Source organism: Opisthorchis viverrini, assembly GCF_000715545.1.
Source record: "Opisthorchis viverrini unplaced genomic scaffold opera_v5_244, whole genome shotgun sequence".
In the NCBI taxonomy this organism is placed as follows: Eukaryota; Metazoa; Platyhelminthes; class Trematoda; order Opisthorchiida; family Opisthorchiidae; genus Opisthorchis; species Opisthorchis viverrini.
This window is the reverse complement of record NW_008751900.1, coordinates 775,593-795,043: the sequence shown is the minus strand read 5'-3', so window position 1 is coordinate 795,043 and position 19,451 is coordinate 775,593. Positions and strand designations below refer to the sequence as shown.

Here is a 19,451-nt window from a genome sequence, read left to right as displayed (position 1 = left end):
AAGCCGTCACTTCCATTGGCCGTGTACGAAGTTTTTTCCATTGGAATAACAGAACGAGTAAGCGACCTGGTATGATTACTCTCATGAAGGTTATGACATAGCCAGCACTATACTGTAGGTGTGAATAAAACATTTTCGTCAGACAGGTGAACTGTAAACTCAATGCAGTAGGACGATTTATTGTTATTATAACTACTGACGTTTAATTTCACTCAAAAGTGCTGTTTACTCAGGTAAATTAACGAGAAAAATTTGTGCAACGCAGTCAGCGTAGCAAAGTGGGGCTAGATGTGGAGCTGTATCACATAAGTTGTCACAGAGTTTCCCGTAATCAGTCACTTTCTTATCCTATTTACTTCGAACCGAAATAAACTACTGAAATCCTGTTGTAGGTACATATCGCGAAGGTCTGCCTCCTGGAAGCAACCACTGAATGCCCGGAATCTATTGTGACTCTCAGCTCCGCTAGACGTTGACCAGACAGACAACGCCCCCTCAATATGCAGCTCCTCACATCCTTGTATCAAACACAGGCAGCGGGAGTCAGCGTTGATCAAGGTCAGACAACGCCCCCGCAATACGCAGCAGGTCACAGCCTCGTACCAAAGCCAGACCGTGTGCGTCAGCATTCGACTAAGTTCAGACAGTGTCCTTCCAATAGATAGACCGTCGTACTTCTCGCACTCGGACGCAGTCGCGATCTCGCAATCGCTTGCTCGGAATGTAGCGGTTGTGTTCCTTTCTGCGTCTTTTTTTCGGCAGCTAGGCACTGGAGCGGGTCAGCAGCAGATACCAAACATTGACGAATCGGAAGATATAACAGTACAGTAGGGAGTTAGTGACCTAACGCGTACCCAGAATCTATTTGGAAAGGCTCGTTGTTCTTGTTTGGTGACAAAGGGTGGACGTATTAGTGCACTGCTGAGGATGGCCATAATACAATTCAGGAGGTATATGCACTAATAAAAGTTTTTAGTATAGTTGACAATGGTGAGGTGTCACACGTATAAAAATCACTACAATGCAAAATGAAAGCAAGAGGAACTTATCGTCGGTGAGAGTTCCTTGGTGAAAGTCCGGACGGCGGGAACGTGTTTCCTCCGCAGTATTGCTGCTACACGTGTTCCATAATTGTCTGTGGACTTGTGGAGAGTGATTGACCTCCTGCTCCCTGCGCGTGCGAGTCTGCGTGTGCTGACTGTGTTCGGTTTCCCTATATGTAGGTCCGTTTGCGTGCACATGGGTGTATCAGCACTGAGCTGTTGCTACGCTCACTAGACGGTACAGACAATCGATGTCCGATGACTCGCCTTAATGTGACGTGGTTTGTGAGTATTAAAAAGACAAGTCTCGTGATCCACTGAGCGACTGTGAGCTGAACAGTCAAGTATGTGGGTGACGGGGTAGCTACAAGCTCATTTTGGATCGTTTCCTGTCCGACATGGCATCCTAACATATAGTGCAATCGAACTCAAAAGCATATATCACAAAGTGTAGCTCTGTAGAAATAGTCCTCGAATCCGGACAGAGTAAGCCGAAAACACGATGCTAAGTATTTGCAGTGTGAATAGAATGGAGGTCGTAGAACTGTCAAGCAGGTGGACAGCGGTTTTAGATCAAGCGAGCTGACACGAGACGGTGTGCAGTTATCAGCAAAATGGTCTGGATCTAAAAGTACAAAATCCAAGCACAGCAGGATCCAGTTAACCACCCACAACCCCAAACCAACTGCCCCGGAATCCCTCGACGAACATAGACGAACAGAATCTGTGAACGACCCCAAGAGGAACATTCTATTAAGCAAGGCCGCAAAATCCGAGGTCAACATGAAGACAACTCCCCCTAACCAATCTATCTTAAATGTTAGCCATCCCCACTAATCAACAAACAGGAACATCGCACTGATCAAGTCGGTTAGTCATAGGATATATCACCTATTGGTTCCCTGACTGCCCAAGAACCTAATCAACCTGCTTACTTACTCACTTGGCCTAACGAAGCTTTTGTGTCAAAAGGGAAACGTTGCGCGGCAATAAATCCACTGATTGTTTACCAAATCTCACTGAAACAACGATAAGTGCTATTTCTCTGGAGAAACTTCTTTCTTACAATTTCGCTTACCTATTTTTGGGGTACCGCAAAGCATCATCCAGATCAGAAGACGTTGAATCAAATTTTACGTCCAGCAAAACCTGAAAACAGACCTGAAATGACGTGAAAACCAGGTCGTGACTAACTGCATCGTAAGTTCCATCAAGTGATCTGTTAATTTGTAGCTGAAATTAGAGTGAACAACGTTTCTGACTAACTTCGTGTGGTCTACGCAATAATGACAGAAGGAAATCCGATTTTGATTTGAACGGATATAAACATGAACGAATAACTTGCCTCATTGATCATGCGCGTACTTTCACTTCTGGTTTGAGGCAGATGTGCGATACACCCGGCTTATGAAAGTCCAGAAACGAAACAAAATAGGTCACATGATCATTAGAGTCTAATTGATCCAAAACGAACTTCCGGAGCATTTTGCACCAGGACACCATGTCCGTGTGAAGAAAATATTCGCTATCAGAAACATTTAGGGAGAACCTAGCGAGCATGTGAAATCATTGGCTATCGTCCTGTGACGAGGTAGTATGCTGATGTATTTCATTATGCTACGCTTCCGGAGCATCGGTTTGCAACTGTGATCTCCTTCTTTTTGGGACTGTACTCCAACAGCTGGCATGCCGTGCAGAGCGGCGGCCTGACTGAATCGTGAAGGAGAGAACCTGAGTGCAACCAAAACAGGGTAGGAACGATCGGTCGATGATGTCACCGACTGTCTACAACCCAGTTGACCACAAAGCACATCTTGCTGGATAAGCACTGTATTGTGTTTCTAATAAAACGCGAATTTCTTGACCATTATAGTAGCAGCAATGCAGTGGTAAGCTTCCTCGTCCTATTGATAAGTAGTATTGTTTGACTGAAGATGGGATCATAGGTTCTAATACGATGAGCGCGTTTGTCTTGGTTGATCGAGGAAAATTTTCTTATAGTCGGTTTCTGACAGCCACATATTAGTGTGAATTTTTGCTATTGATTCAGGATCGAGTTCATATGGCTGAAATCAATCTGTAGTAGCAGGTGGATCTCGTTTTCGTTTCTTTAAAATGATTTTACGGGAAGAGCAGTTACGAAGAAGTAAATCGACTATACCAAAGTCCACCTCAACTATTAGACACAAGGAAAAAGGAAGGACATAGAAGGCGGTAATCAGTTCCTTTGTACAAATTTCAGTGATTTTTTGAAGAGTAAAATCATATGGTCTTAAGTATGTCATCATTTTAATTAAACCATTAAAGGAAAGCTAAAACAGCGACCAAGGTAGCTAACGAACTGGATACAATTATCATCCCTTTGAATAGCGTCAGTAGTTAATACCTGACATTCATTTCATACAAGTCCCGTTGGTATGCTCCGCCATAAACGCTGTCAACTACACCTTCAGGTCTCCAATCGCACTGCTTTTGTCCCAGCGGTTTAGAGGGAAGGGCGTGTACATCGTATCAGCGACATTTCCGTGGTATCCCGACCGTGAAAGATGCACTCAGACGGTTTTATTTGATGTACGCTATCGATTGTGAGGTAGACTAAAATTCGACGCTCACCAAAACCTCCAGCTTTAGGCCGGTAGAACATGCCTCTAATTAGGGAGCCAACGAAAAACACAATCGTAGTGGAACCGCCTCTGATGACAGCCGTTCTTCCTCACCATTTTCAAGTAAAAAAACAACCACCTGTGTATTCACTTTCGTCTGCTTAATCATTCGGTTATATCCGAGTCTTACCGGCCTTATTTTACTTGTGTTTCATAGACTTGATTCTTTTAGTGCGAAAGGAGTGCAAGCATTCGCACACACCGAGTGACAACGATTGCCGTTAGAGCAGTAAACTTCTGGTCTAGTTTGCCCAATTCAGTTCAACTGTTGATTTTCCAAACTCAATCGTCTTGCGAACCACTCTGGTGGATTTCTACGACGCTTCCGAGTTTCCCTAGCCGCCGCCGTCAAGTTTTGTTAACACATGGCACAGAGCAAATTAATTAGTTTGCATGCTGCTAAGAGCTCAGTATCTGTTGCCCGGATTGCGCAACTGTTGTTGGTTTTACAGAATTGATCTGGGGCGGTTCACCATAGGTCAAATTACGGCAGGCGAATGCATCATTAGACCTACCGTCGTAAAATAGTTCATTAATGGACAATTCTGTAGGCCGGATGATCAAGCCAGTCATAGCTATCTCTCAAACCTGGGAGAAATTTAGCATCAATCTAGCGTCCTTGCAGTCAGTTTCTATCCAGATTGCCTGAATGAGTGCCTGGAGGTGTAGGCACCTCGGAATCATGTGGTATGCTAGTACTAAGTACCTTCCTCGTCCACTTTCATTTTTTTCACAATAAGGCTTTCAAACAAATCATGGTTGTAAGGCAGCGAAACATCAGTGTTTGAACACTGATGTTAGACTGTCGATGATAATGATGGTCAACTGCCACTCGATGAATAATCGATTGGGATTAATACAGAAAACTGGTTAAACCTCCAGCATCATTGACAATGAAAGCAGTAACAGAACTACCAAATGTACCGCGAACAGACTACCTTGAATTTTGATGGACTCAAGTTCCGCTGATAATCGTACTTAGGCTTCTGAATGGGGTAGGGGATCACCTCGGAATTGTTGGCTTTGGTAGATTCAACGGATGAATTACAGTTAATTTTAGTATTCAGTTTCATCAACAACCTGGCGATCGTGAATTAGCTTATGACAGAATAAGTCGATGACAAACTATGGGGAACTGAATCGCCTGGACACGGCCAGTTGTGACTGTTCTGCATGACCTTAGCTGCCATATATTACAACGCTGTTTAGTCCAGCGGTTTCTACGGTCCTACTTGTGAACGCCTGTGAGGCCAGTATAATAACTTGACCGTTCCTACGACAATAGGACCAGTGAGCAGTATGTGAACCATGCATGAGAACGTTAGATGAACATCACTTGACACCACAAGCTGACCTGCCATCAGCGAGCACATTTATAGCACCCAAATGATCAACGGCTCTAAGCCAACAAAAGGTACTGGAAATAGAGCTTAACTTTAAAAAAAATGAGACCAACAAACACCAAAATTCTAGCGTACCAAAAGAACCAAGTGAAAGTTATGTGCCTCGTTTTAAAAACAAGGTGGTTTGACTGACTGGCTGTCCGTACGGCACTGAAAGGAGCAGCGGTTTGGAATAATTGGAAATCAGAATAAGTCCTCGATGGAATTGTTGGTCTGAGCAGTGGGGTATTCTTGCTTCAGTTTACTCTGAAGTTAGTTTGTTCTTGGTATTTAAAACATTATCAAAGGTGTACTTGTCATGGGTTTTGAGTTTTCGCAGGCTATTTGGTAGAATAGGAAGTCAACCATCGCAATGAACCGAACAAGGTTATAGGCTTGCAGACACATCCGCTAACACACGAAACTTGAAGTGAATTGTGATTATCTTCTTCCATCTTAATGGGATCTACTTTAGCGGATGTCCCTACACAAGAGCACTCGTTTTACATCAGTCGATCTGAGTTAAAAAGAAGTCGGTTTTGTAATTTGTAACCTACTTCTGCCTGAATACCTGTGAAATCTCAATAGCTTGCGGTGGAAATTAGGTGCATCATCAAACCACAAGCGTACTGCGACAGCTACATTCGGTTTATTTGTATGCGAAGTAGTGAGAAACATAATCTGATGTCATTGCGACTTCATATCAGATTTGCGTGGCGTATGATCCTTAAAACGTGGGGAAATTGGCAGTCATATTTTACATTTGATATTAAGAGGAGCTCGACCAGAATGCAACGAAATCCCTCGTTTATGGTTTTACCCATCTGAATGCGTAGTACGGAGACCGCCTAATGTTTCAGCTAAGACGAAAATCAAGGATTGAAATACTTTCCAGATTGGCACTACTGAGGGTTCATCAGGAGTTCCCGTCTGCACCAAATTTATTCGTGGATAACTGTATCTGAATGTGCCCAATTTGGTGTGAAGTAAGATTGATGGGAATTCTGTGACTATACCTGGCTGGTCCCATAAAAAGTCAAAACTGGTGGATTGCGCAGTCTTCATGGATCCCGCGAGCAGCGTCTTAATGGAGGATATTCTAACCCTATGTTGACAAACGGGTACTAATCAGTCTTATAGCAGATCAGTGGGTTTACTAACAATAAACCATCAGGCTGGAAATGAAAAAAAACAGCTCGTAACTTTTGGATAACAGGCTATTTTGTTTTACCGCTTCTTCACAGTGTGAAATTACGCCGCAAAAAAAAACTAGTGTCACAGAAGTACAAGCTATCCGGGGTTCTCGTGTTTAACCACGAATTAAGACACAGACACGAAGCCCACATTCGGCTAATAAAGAATAAAATACCCTGAATATACCCGCATAGATGTTCTCGTTGCATTATTTAAACGTATCGCATGGAGGAATGCATCCCTCAAAAGGGCCACCTAGGTGTCATACAGTGGCCGAACCACAGTTGCGCGTCTTCCACAACACAGAATCACCATAGCGGACTGCTTGGCTGAAAATTTTGGACCAACAGCTTTTTAGTGCAGATATTTGCTCTCATGAGTATATCATCCAGACACGACAAGAGTGTCAGAAAATGGACGTACCTGAAAGGCTGGTAAATGGTTCTGGACATTCAACCTGAAAATCATACTAGGGTGTTTGAGTATATTCTCTGAACTATATCGGTGCCACCTGTCTCTTGTCTGTCAGACACAATCGTCTATGCTGCCTCACTACGAAAATCTTGTAGATATTCTTGAGTAGATTCTTCCGTATCCGATTTACACCATGGGATAATCAAACCTTCATTGCACCTTCGCCACAGATGGTATGACCACAGTGTGAGCTATTGGGCGGAAGACTAGTAGACAGCGCAATGTCTCACGTGTACAAAATTATTTTTAGTCTAGCATTTTGACAGTCAGTAGTATTCAACTGACATGTGGATAAATATACATCAGCTAGAGAACTATCCGGTTGAAGATTACTTGAAAATCCACGAGGGACCCAAATGAGCAACGCGGTGCGGTGGTTTGTGACTGTACGGCTCACTGATCCATACTAGGAATTTTCACTTTAGTGCCCGCACAACTTCTCTTATCAGCTGGTGAGTAGACAGAGGTCTAGCAAGCACAGCCACTTAGTCATCCATGTCGTGTTGGAACAGGTAAGGTGACCTCCCAAAACTTCTGCTACTGTAGTGATATCCCATCCGCTACCTTGCGGTCCGGCCTTTGAGCCGTAGGCTTTGGTTGAGGCTAGGCGGCTAAACGAAAACAGTACTGCCGATATTTCTCTCAATACACTTCCCAGTGTTCCCTACTGCGCCTAAAATGGGATAGCTACTCTCTAGGTCCCGGTATCGGAGCTGACCGCAGTGTTTACCATGCATCACGCTCAGCTGCAGATACTATGAGTCCGACTTCAGTAACAATCACAAACACCTGGAATGCTGTTTTTAAACTTCGGAAGCTGATCTATTTAGTTGCCTTTATCGTTCGAACACCGAAGCAAGCAAGACAACAAGCGACTTTTCCTTACACACTGGATCCCCTGTGCATTGATGTATCCTGTCTATCAGAGACAGGGATACAGGACGCAAGTACCGAACAGATTGCCCCTCACTCTCTCCCAGGTTCCGGTTGCGCAACTCTGGTGGTGCGCAGGCCACAGCGACTGGATGTCGGTGTATTGTATTGAGCGACCGAGTAGAAGCGTCTCTACTTGGTTGGATACCCAGTAACAGTCGACTTCGCATTGTTCGTTTGGCAACGTCTGAGTCTTTAGAAAGTGGGTTTCACCTCTCCGTTCATTATCTCCTTAGGATCAAAAACAGTTTCTATGGCTGTCTAGGCGCTCTTCTGCAAAGGGCTAAAAGCTCATACAACATTGTCGCTACTAGTGACGAACGCTCGGATAGATACACTAAACGTTGTTTAGGCTTAATTTGAAGGCTCAGACAACGGAGAAATCTTGCTGGGTGTCGAAAGCAGACTGCTACTTTGTAGCATCAGATTCCAACGAACTAGTCCCAAATCCAAACACACTATATGGCCATCAGTTACCGCTGACACAAATACGCGTCGAGAACCCCGAACAAACTTATCAATACCGGCTACTCGAAAGCTTGACAAACGGTCCGAACTTCTGCTCTTTAACATGGACTGTGAATACAGCTATATTCAGCCTCAGAAGTGTCCGAATGTACACCTACACTCAAGCGTCATGTCACGCGTTCCGATGAATTCCTTCCTGCTCCGTTGAAGGTTGACAGTGAATTCTTCCTCGCAGTGACAATTTAGCTGGTTTGCACGTATTCTGGAGAAAGAAACCGTCTCAAACAACTTGGCCAGTCGATAATAGTTTTCATCTTCAAAAGGAGCATTCAGAGTATGAATTAAGTACAGGGGCATAAGTTTGGCTCCCGTTGTAACACCATCATCGTCAGCTCTAAGAACCGCGTACTTGTCGTACAGTGGTTGTAGCTGCCACAGTATCGTCCACCGATGATTTGGGGGGGGGGTGGCAGCTACGCATTGGAGGCGAGAGCTGACAAATTGGTGCGTAAATACAGTACAGTCAGTGGACTGTTAAGTGGGGACTTGGGAAGGGAGCTATACACTGAAGGCAATAGCTTGGATGCAAGAGCGCCATTTAGGGCGCGACTGGGGCGTCTGACAACCATTGGTCCGTCTTGGTTCCTCATCCAGGAAGACAGAAATGACCAATGGAGTTGAGTTTGCTGGCAATGACTTTTATACTTCGCTGCGAAGTCAATGTTTGGCCACCTCTGGCTCGTTTCCACCCTTCACTTGTTTGAGCGAAAAGAGCCGTTCGAGGAAGTCGGTCGACTGGCATACGCAGCACGTGGCCAAGCCACCGCAACCGATGCAGTGTGATCGGTTCATCTATCGAGGGTGAGTTATTTCTCCCGAATACCATTCGACGTACTTCAGCATTGCTTATCCGGTGTCTCCACAATACCCGAACAGTACTCCGCAGACACAGAAGGTCAAACAATGACGTACTCGGCCTGCAGCGACCAGGTTTCCGATCTGTATAGTAATATGGAGCGCACCGCAGCACTGTATACTCGACCCTTGACGGATAAGCTGAGTCACGCCTACGCCACAGGTGACGCAGGTTCACAAAAGCTGCTCTGGCCTTTCCGATCCGGATGAAAATATCACCTTCCGCGAGACTACCGGGACTGATACAACTGCCCAGTGAAACAAGTTAGTCTGCTACCTCAATCGGTTCATCCGCAAGCATGAGGCTAGGGCTCGAGCTCGCCCGGTATTGCAGTATCACTTTACGCTTTGCACCTGTGAAGCACATGCCGAACCGTGAGGCAGAATTATTTTATTTAATAATGTTTGCATCACCACAGGGTCAGATCCACAGATAATGCCACAATGCATGGCGGTTCACAGAGTCAAAGGCAGCCTTCAGATCGAGGGACACAACCATTGTTGGTTGCTGGAAGCAGTGTCGTTCTTCCAGAATCCGTCGGAGGGTGAAGATATGATCGATGCATCCTCTTGCAGGACGGACACCAGCTTGGTTTCCACGGAACTGCCTCTCCCTGTGTTCAGTCAAACTTCGAAGGATAAGGCCAGAGAATACCTTTGATGCCACAGCTAACAGGCTGATGCCACGGTGGTTTTCACACAGCGTCTGCGTACCCTTTTTGAAGATGGGGATAACCGTCGACATGCCCCATTCTGAAGGCACGTTCTCTTCGTCACATATAACACCAATAATGTTTGTCGGATGGATCGTCCGGGATTCTCCGCCTTCTTTGAAGAGGGCTGGATACAGACCGTCCGGTCCTGGTGGCTTGTCACATTTCAGTACGGATATTTCGTACTTTATTTTTTCTTCCGATGCGCCATCAAGGTTTACATTCCATTCGCCTGTGTGTATTATCTCCACAGGCTGTGTTGCAGGAGACCAGCCGAACTGTTCGGCCCATCTTTCCAGTCGACGTTTTTGAGAGTGAATTATTGAGCCACCTTTTCCACCTGTTGTTTTACTGACCGTTGCTTTCCTAGAGCCAGTCGATCGTATCAGTTGATATAGGGCTTTCGATATCCACCAGAGCTCTCGGTCTTTCCTTAGGCTCTTCACTATTTGGCGTTTGAGGGACTTGTGTGCGCTGTCGAACTCATTGCCTGCTGGTGTGACTTTCCCGGTATCAATCATTGATAGCGATCTCGACGAAATCCAGTGGCCTTGTAGTCGAATGGGAGAAGTCGGACAGACAGAACTGAACGCCACTAACATAGCTTCACATTTTGCCACGCTTCATCCACATACTCACTGCTACCATAGTATTGGTACACTGTAGAGTTGTTGGGATGGCTCAGATCGAGACTGCTGAACTACGGTTGTTCTTCGAAGATAGTGCATTGGAATGTTTCTTGTTGACTTGCGAGGGCCTGAAGGGAAACGAACTGTCAGGCGTGCACATACCATGGCGTGATCGGAATCAAGTGGTGTGCCCCAGAAAGAACGGCAGTCTTGAAATGTGGCTCTCCACCGGTGACTGATGGCCACGTGGTCCAACTAGGTCCACGGTTGATTCGCAGTTGGTGGCCGCCAGGTTATGCGGTGAGAACATTTATGTTGAAAGTTCGTACTTGCCAGAAACAGTTCATGGTCAGCACACAACTGAAGTAGGCGATCTTTGTTGTCTGTGTGGCGATCATCGCCTCCGAATCGACCGCCCAAATGTGATTTCAAGGAGCTAAGACGGTCTACTTGAGCATTCAGATCGCCTGCAAGGATCAAAATATCAGTGCCTTGTGCTTGACGAGTGAACCCGGGTAGCTCTCGGTAGAAAGTATCTTTCTCAGCATCGGAACTGAAGTCCTTTGTGGCATAAGCCGAGACTACAAACAGGCACCGTTTTTATATCGAGGCATTGACGTTGACTGAACTGGATAACTGGACGGCGCAAAGACGATTATTCACAGGGATCCAAACAAGCAAAGCGTTTTCAGCTCGGGCTGAAAACACCCACACCATATATTCCACGAGTCATTGCTTCTGGGTCACCAGACACATGGAGCGAGAAAAGTGAAAGAACTGAGTTCATCCTTGACGTTGTGAGATGCATAACCCTGCATGGGTCTAGTATTCGTGATTCGGAGACAAAATTTCGAGGTTTTAGCAAGCATTGCCCGTTTGCGAATTTGACACAGTGAGGACGTTGAAAGCCCAAATATAGAAAGGGTCTCGTGGATCTAGAACGGTGTTATTTTGTTCATTGTTAGACAGCGAGAAGCATAAAGCCCTTCGATCAGATAAATGACAGTCAAATGACCCAGCGACGTTTGCTTGTGCGGTTGGAAGGGGTTGGGGAGGAACATCAGTGGACACTGAACTGAGCGGACAAATGTTACTTCCCGGTTGCCCAGGCCAAGAAAGGGAGTTTTGTTGAGGTACCCTACCTTTGAGCCTTTGACTCAGAAGCCTGACTCACAAGGCAGTGGGAGGATGTAGGGGACCTGCCGGGGCCGATGACTCAATAGACTGATCTGATCGGCTGCAGGGGGTTGGCATAACCCGAAGGCGCAGGAAATAAGGCATTACTGTCTGATTCCTAATGCGGCTGCGCACAGCAGTTGCCTTTTGTGCAGCACCGGACTCTGGTTTTAAAAGTATTTCGACCTTATTGGATTATGCGCCAGCGGCCACGGTCAACTGTTGGACCTCTGGCATCAGTGATTCTTCGTCATCTTTCGGCGGCACACGAATCCTTGGTGCGTGAGCACCGAGGAAGTTTTCGATTGAATACAGGCTGCGTGGACCCCAACTTCAACTGCCACCAGATATTAAAGAAACGCCATGTGTAAAAACGACCAACAATCTTGGTTTTCCTTGACTTCAAGGGTTGATTGGCCAGTGCACATGACCAGATGTCCTAGACGTTTGTGAACATAATCAGGTCCCTATATTGATATACTTCGTGAAGTGCGACTGTATGGTGAAACCCTTAAAAGCATTCCTACAAAAAGTGGTACTCGGGAAAGTGTTTACTCTCTCTATTCTAGTTCAACTTCCCCATAAAATGATGACGCGCACACTGAAAGGTTTTCGAATCACCGGTGCCTTTATCTTTGCTTGTGAGAACCTAGTCGATCTTCAGTACGCAGACATCATCCTAACAATTAACGACGAAGTAAAACTCCTGCCCACCATCACTCCATCTTTCAGCATTCATCTCAAAACTTCAGAGTCCAAAGTGATGCTTCAGAATATGCTTCGTATATTTCAAGGAAAAGCACTGAATATTGCAAACTTTACGTTTCCCGTTGGTTATATTGGCTTCGATGGAAGTGCGCTTGATGAAGTCAGTGTACGATTCTGGAAGATCCCAATTGCGATTGTTAAGTTGCGTCACTTTGGCGTCAACAAGACATACCACCGGGTGTCCGTGGTCGTGTGTACCAGGCTGCAGCAAGGTCTGTATTATTGTAGGACTTCTGCGGGCAGCCAACTGAGTCTCCTTCAGGTTTCTAACCACCGACATGTCTGAAACGTTGTCGATGGCAAATGATGTAACGGAGTAATTATAAAACGGGTACCTCGGTCATGGAAAACACCTAGCAACTACGCTGGTACAGAGGTGCACGACGCACGCCGAAACATGGTCCGCCTACTGTTCTCCGTGCTTCCTCCACTAGAGTACAAACTGAGAGGTAGACAACGTGCTACATGACAGAGGGGTGTGAAAGGGATTACGAAGAGTTTAGGGACTGTTGGTGTGGTCCGCCTTCCAGGGTAAGGTTCCCGTGACCCCTCCTATGCTTGACTGGAGACATTGCGAGAAGTGGCGGTGGTTCTCGTGTCATCTGTTTCTCTCCAGATTGTTTGATCGCTAGGACGTGTGCGTGCTTCAATACTTGCGATAGGCTGGCACCATGTCGCTCCTTCATCCACAATTCGGTTTTCACTTTAAAACTTCACATTCAACCAAACAATCTTTGTGGATGTACGGCAGTGAAGCACCAATGTGAACACCGATGTTTCTGTCACCGTTCATGATAATGAGGAGCTGGACAGTGGGTGAAACTTAGACTGCATGTAGGTCATAAAGCGCTGATCTGCTGGCATCACACGCAATTCAGTGTGCAAAGGCGAAGGGTGTCAGCATGAAAGAAATTCTAACAAACCGATATGACGGTAGCAATTATGTGATGTTTGATGTCCTATAAACAATTCAGAATAACGAATCGAACTTTCGAGGTAATCAATAGAGAGGATAAAACACCGAGTGGGATTGTGCATTCAGCAATATATGTAAATGTACCGCGGCTATTCAAATGATAACAGAAATCAACGATTACTTCTTAAAAACTGCAAGCCTATTCTCCCTGAAAATCAGTAATGTCACCATGTACAAAGAGGTCAGTGGCGGTGGTTGTTCGGAGAATCCTATAATGTTGTAACAGTTGATGGTACGGAGTATATAGATATAGCCGGTGTTTAATTGAGATAAGCGTTTTTGGGATTATGTTGGCATATGCGAGTGTAACCACAAAGGCGACGAGATAAAAGGCGAAGATTGCGCTAAAACGCGGATCCGAGTAATTGATTAGTCGGGCGAGGTTCGGAATGGGATAGAAAGAGATGCAGAGAGATGGCGGTGGAACGGAAGTCTCAAACAGCGTAGTTGTCAGGATCATGTCTTTGTGATATTGAATAACCGACAATGAGATAAAATGAAATCCAAGTGGCGAAAAAAACAACATGTCGACTGAGTGAGATACGACACCATGAATGAGTGATGAAGCAACATCATTGTTGCGTCAGTGTAATGCAGTATCAGAAGAAACATTACAGCACGTGTTGCTACGCGAACCTGCGCTGGCTGTCAACAGAAACATCAAAGGGAGAAAAGAGTGATAGTCACAGGAAAAACGATCTGATCATCACCAACAAGTTCACGCAAGCAACCGGACGAGAAAACACGGGGATTGGAGACATGCAAAGGAAGTTAAAAAAGAACGTGTAACAAAAACCGGGAATCGTCATCCGAGGAGAGGAACTTTTTCATGAGTAGCGAGATGAACACAAAAATGCAGTATGGTCTAAGACAATGAACATGAAGTGCAAATGACCGCGCGTGAAGAAATAGACGGACGGTGCGGTGGTCGTGAGTAGAACGTCTCGAGGCGAGTGATAGGTTGGGGATCAAACCATATACTCGGGACCGGAATGGGGGCATTGGTGAAAAAGCCCGAAAGACTGAGATCACGAAAAAGGAACATAGATCAGGAATTCCGCGAGGGGCCAGTGAAGCACCAAAAGTACCCAGGGAGCTGTTTCATACTTGAACTGAGTGGTAGGAATAGATCAACAGATGTTCTAAGAACTGCGCGAACAGTGGCACTGACCGAAACGAGAAATTGGGAAAGACCATTTAGCATAGCACCTGAAATTGCAGGTGCTACAATGACAAGATGGCACGTCGCCTCATACGATATGACAACACCTGCAGTAACGTCGCCTTCGCTCTAGTGCAGTGGCCGGAGGAGTGCTCGGAGCGAAATACGCGTGAACTTGAAGATGTGGATATTGAGACTGAAGCACAGAGATGGTGAATTAATTCAGGTTAATTGGTTATGGATAATGTGCTGAAAAATAAAAACACAAAACCTTGAAACCCACTCCTACTTCGCCATCCAGCATATAAACTGCACTTATCGTGGTAGTCAGCGCACCTTGAATCCCTTGCGGCATAAATTGGACAATATCCGTATGTTTCTCTGCATCGCGAAGTAAAAAGGCCTGATATCGCAATGAGGTGGAAAGACGTGGTTCGAGTGACCGGACTAAGTGATCTAGAGGGATTACTATCAGTGTGCGGGAAAATGATATTTGACCTTAAGACAGTTGAATCAATCATAAGAACCCCGCAAATATTCATTTGCTACGCCATTTAGGCAGCGACAAAAAATTACAAGTTTTCTGCGCTTTCCCAAACGAGCACACTAGGTGTCAGTAAAACAGCGATGTTGCAGAAAAGATCGATGTGTATTTCCTTAATGATCTCAGGACGCAATAAGAAACAAAGTCATGCCGGTTACTCAGCTATCCATAAAAACCTGTGCACCGATTATCGGGACCATGGCTGGTTTTCTAAATCGAAAGTGCCCAGGGACACAAGAGTAGTAGGTCACTATCTTATCCGCAGGAAAAACTATTTTTGTACTGTATCCTGAAAAGCGTTTCAGCACAAGTACCTAAATTTCTTCGGTTTACTTGGATAACACCAACAGAAGACGATTTATGCGGGACGGCATTACTGCGTTCGTCAATTCGTCACCAATGTGACGGGTACTGGGGTTGGAAGGGAATGCGAATTGGCACTATTCCGCACCAACCGTCCTCTTCCGTCACCGCCATACGGATATGCAAGGGGAGTCCATTGGTGCTGTCTATTATTGATGAATTAACGAGAGAGAAAATCCCAAATTACGCCTCAATAGTTTGCAGCAAATGAGACTGAAGCATATGATTCATTCGTAGCTCCTGAATAGGAAAGTTGCATGGATGAATCTGACTAGTCTTAAAATCTAGGAAGATCACCTTGCCATCCTAAGAGATAACCAATTTCCTGAAAAAAATCACAGGCAACCTTCAATGATTCCCACTATGTTGATACAATGCCCACATGTTCGGTCTTTCGGACTCAACAACAGTGAAGCACTGGCGAAATTGTCAACAACGTGGAGAGTACATGCAAAGGACACAAAACCAACAAGTCGTTTGAGCTGTTGATGTGGATTGCAGACACGTGCCTTGGGTTTAACAATAAAATAAGCAATCCACAAATGACTGTTGGGTCGTCTTCATTTTTGAACAACTGGTTAGACAGTGAGTTACGTGACAGCCTGGTTAACTGCACGTCATTGCCGACAAAAGTTTGCACACTACGGGATTTGCGGTAAAGCAAGGAAATGCGATTCAGAAAAAATGTATCGCATTGAATTCGTACTGAGTGATTTTTGCCACGGAGCGATTCACATATGGTTTCTCAATCAGCCATCGTCCACAAGACAGACGAATCAGTCGAGGTGGGCACTCAGTGACAGGATAAAACGTAAGGGTAACGGAAGCATATGTTAAACCAAGTGGGCATCAAAAGAAGATCAAACGGTACACCAACCTCAAGGTTGAAAATCCCTTGCTTTGTTATCTGCTGGCAGTCATATAAATCCAGTCTTTGCAATCGGCGACAGTTACTGCCCAGGTGTTCTAATGCCGTATCGGTTAGCAAAGGGCAATTGTCCATAGCCAATTCCTGTAGTTGATCTGGACCGCATAATCCCTCGGCCAAACGTGCAATGCCTTCATCGGTGATTTGATCACAATGAGAGAGGATGAGGTTGTTCAAATGTGGACAGTGTACGGCTAACTGAGCTAGCGAGGCATCTGTGACAAGAGCGCAGTCCTCAAGGTCAAGTTTCTCCAACTAAAAAATGTAAGAAATATTAACAAAGAGTTGGCCGCAATCATACGAAAACGGATGCCGGACCGCTGGGAAACAATACGCAACCGAATGAGAAACAATCTTAGTGTATATCAAAATATACCAGAGTTGGGAGTTCCTCATTAAGGACATCATGCCCACCGTCCGTAAATAAAAATCAGATTGTCAGTAGGAGTTCAAGAGTCTTTTCAGTGCTTTTGTCAATGCGCCATACATTCTACCGTTAAGGTAAGCGTTGGTGTAGAGAATAGATCTGAAGAAACAAATCTTTGCGACCTGATTTTTTGTGCGTAAAATCTCTGTGTTGGCAACATTCACTAGTAAGCAAGTAGGGAGCTTTTTACATCAGACACAAACGGAATAACCATCGTACAAGTCCTCATTATGCTCGCTGAATAAAGCGAAACGAAGCAAGTCTTACGTATGAAAAACAAATCAAGTGGTCCTAATCTGAATGCAACTCAGTGCGCTCCTTAGATGTCCAATTACAGAAATAAGAATGGTCCCGGTGGCTGGATTCACCAACGCCGTGCTTTGAAGGCGCACCATGAAACTCTCGTATCAAAGTGGTCAAAAAGTAACATTCTCATAACCTCGTTTGATTTTAGCTTTATTTAGAGTATTAGGCCTCCAACAAACAAAACCTCTGCCCCCCCCCCAACTTCACGTATTACGCTGGAAAAAGGACACTACCTACACAGGGAGCTGTTGGAGCCTGACCATGCTTGTTCAAAACCGAACTACCATAAAGCACGCTCGACAGAAAAGAAATAAACTCCACCGGCGATTCGAAAGAAGCAAGGGAGTTCGGAACCGTCCGAAGAACCAGTCCGATGAATGGAAGACCCACAGAAACGATTACTCTAAGACAACCGAACGTTCATGTAGTTCGACAACCGCCAACTGATGGTAAGCAGAAAAGGTTGACTTTGACTTTGTCCCAAAACAGTAGCAAAATTCGGTGCCACTGTTTCGTTGTTTATGAGTCTTTATGCAAAATCGTACGCTGCAGGTAAAACATCCGGATCAGAAGTCACCAAATTTTCAAGACTAATTGTTTGCTGTCATTTGTTCGCCTTTTTCATAGACAATGCATTACATTAATTAGTTACCCGCTTTCCACCACATGATCGTTTCACTCAAACAACTTTAGGCACAAAACAAGCATAAGGAAGATCTCGACGAGCTCTAGATACAACATAGGTATTGGTTTCGAGAATTTGCAAGCCCGGTGACATTGGCCATCGTCATTAGTTCACACTCAAACGTATATATGACTAACAAGACTAGCTTCAACACGCAGCTGACTCAAACAACCGACATATACATATAACTCAGACCATCCAAAGCGAAAAATAACGATTCTACACTTCATTAATTTCTTATTCAGAAAAGTTAAGAAAAAATCACTTTTATCATTTGATGAAAAGCCATTAGACGGGGAGCAAACGAGGTTTTCAGAACTATAAATGTACAAATAATACACAAAGGGAAAAGCCAAGGAAAGAACTTACTTTGTTACAAACACGAGCAACGGCAGTCAGCCCAATATCAGTGATGGCAGTACATCTAGCTATTTCGAGCGTGGTAAGATGAACACAGCCTACAAGAGGAAGGGGAGGCGAACGTCGTCGGTGCCTAGGACTGACCGTTTCCCCACTCCCTGCATCACCATCTGCGCCGTTATTTTCACCAGCGCTGGATCGATGTGCATTTCCGTTGGCCGTCGGAGGTGCGGGTACTCGGAGAACTAGTGCACTTCCATTCTGATGAGCACCTGGTCCATTATGGCCCAAAATAGATGCAGAGGCTGTCGGGGATAGGGTACCAGCCAGGGCCCGTAAACCCAGATCTGTTATGGAACAGTGTGAAACAGCCAGGACACGGAGTTCCGTGCACCCTGTCGCAAGATGAACCATAGCTTCATCAGTGATGCTCTGTAAATCAAAGGCGCAAAGGTTGATCGCTTGATTACGATACAATTTACTACTAACCGTTTTGTGAGATACTATTAGTTTCATTCGTTACAACAGAAATAGACCATCATTTAATGGAAACTCGGCTATTTATTAATAGATAGAATGTGACCCGAAAGCATGGAATTTACACCACAGTAATCTATAAACCAAATTAGAGCAGTTAGTGTAGTGGTGTACCAGATGACAAACGGTAGAGAAAAAACAAGCGTCTTTCAATAATCAGTACTGAAGGCTGATGATGGATAATAACACTAATATTTTGGAAAAGATGACAAATCTTGAAGTTTGGATTTCGAATGAGGTTATGACGTTGGCCAACTTATTTTTCAGTTCCATCGATCCAAGCAAGTGCTTAGTCCAGATGAGCTAAAGAAAGATTACACAGCTCAAACTGCGGAGGCGAAGGTGGTTTTTGATCCCAGAATCTATGTAAATCAGCACGACATCCACCCGTCCATCAAAAACAGGCTACTGAAAGCCACAGCGATCTGTGTCCCGGTTTTCTTAAAGGAAACATGGACGCTGTGACAGATGATAAATGGAAACTTATGGAGTATGGCAACTGGTGCCTCCAAGGCATTACCAGGGACGGTTTGAAACCTCGGACTGCTAATGTTCAACACAATTAGCGATGAAGCTGAAGTTCCAGATTCCAACATTGTTTTATGAAGTGCTGTAAACGAACATAAGCTGGATAGCACCATGCTCGGGCTTAATTTTTCCGGTCGTTGGTGAATAGCGCTGACGTGAGACGTCCTTCAGGTCAACTAAACCCTGTCCCGGAATCCGATATCACGAAAAAGTAGAGAGGTAACAGTGCGTAAGGTGGCTTTTGCGTAAAAAATATGCAAAGTACTATATATATATA

The 19,451-nt window shown here is 44.9% G+C and overlaps 2 protein-coding genes across 2 annotated transcripts in view; one reads left to right on the top strand and one right to left on the bottom strand.

Moving 5' to 3' along the window:
* Positions 1–13,370: 13,370 nt before the first annotated feature.
* T265_08903 (hypothetical protein) overlaps positions 13,371–19,451 on the bottom strand; it is a gene marked incomplete at both ends in the record, with an annotated part of 70,436 nt that continues 64,355 nt past the window's right edge. The window contains 3 exons of the mRNA XM_009174831.1: positions 13,371–14,692; positions 16,281–16,586; positions 18,119–18,541. Of these exons, the coding sequence (XP_009173095.1) occupies positions 14,585–14,692; positions 16,281–16,586; positions 18,119–18,541 (837 nt within the window). The remainder of the gene's footprint in view (positions 14,693–16,280; positions 16,587–18,118; positions 18,542–19,451) is intronic.
* T265_08904 (hypothetical protein) lies at positions 13,896–15,054 on the top strand (the record flags this gene model as incomplete). Its single annotated transcript, XM_009174832.1, has 3 exons — positions 13,896–14,117; positions 14,798–14,867; positions 14,891–15,054. The coding sequence occupies 3 exons, from the start codon at positions 13,896–13,898 to the stop codon at positions 15,052–15,054; spliced, it is 456 nt and encodes a 151-aa protein (XP_009173096.1).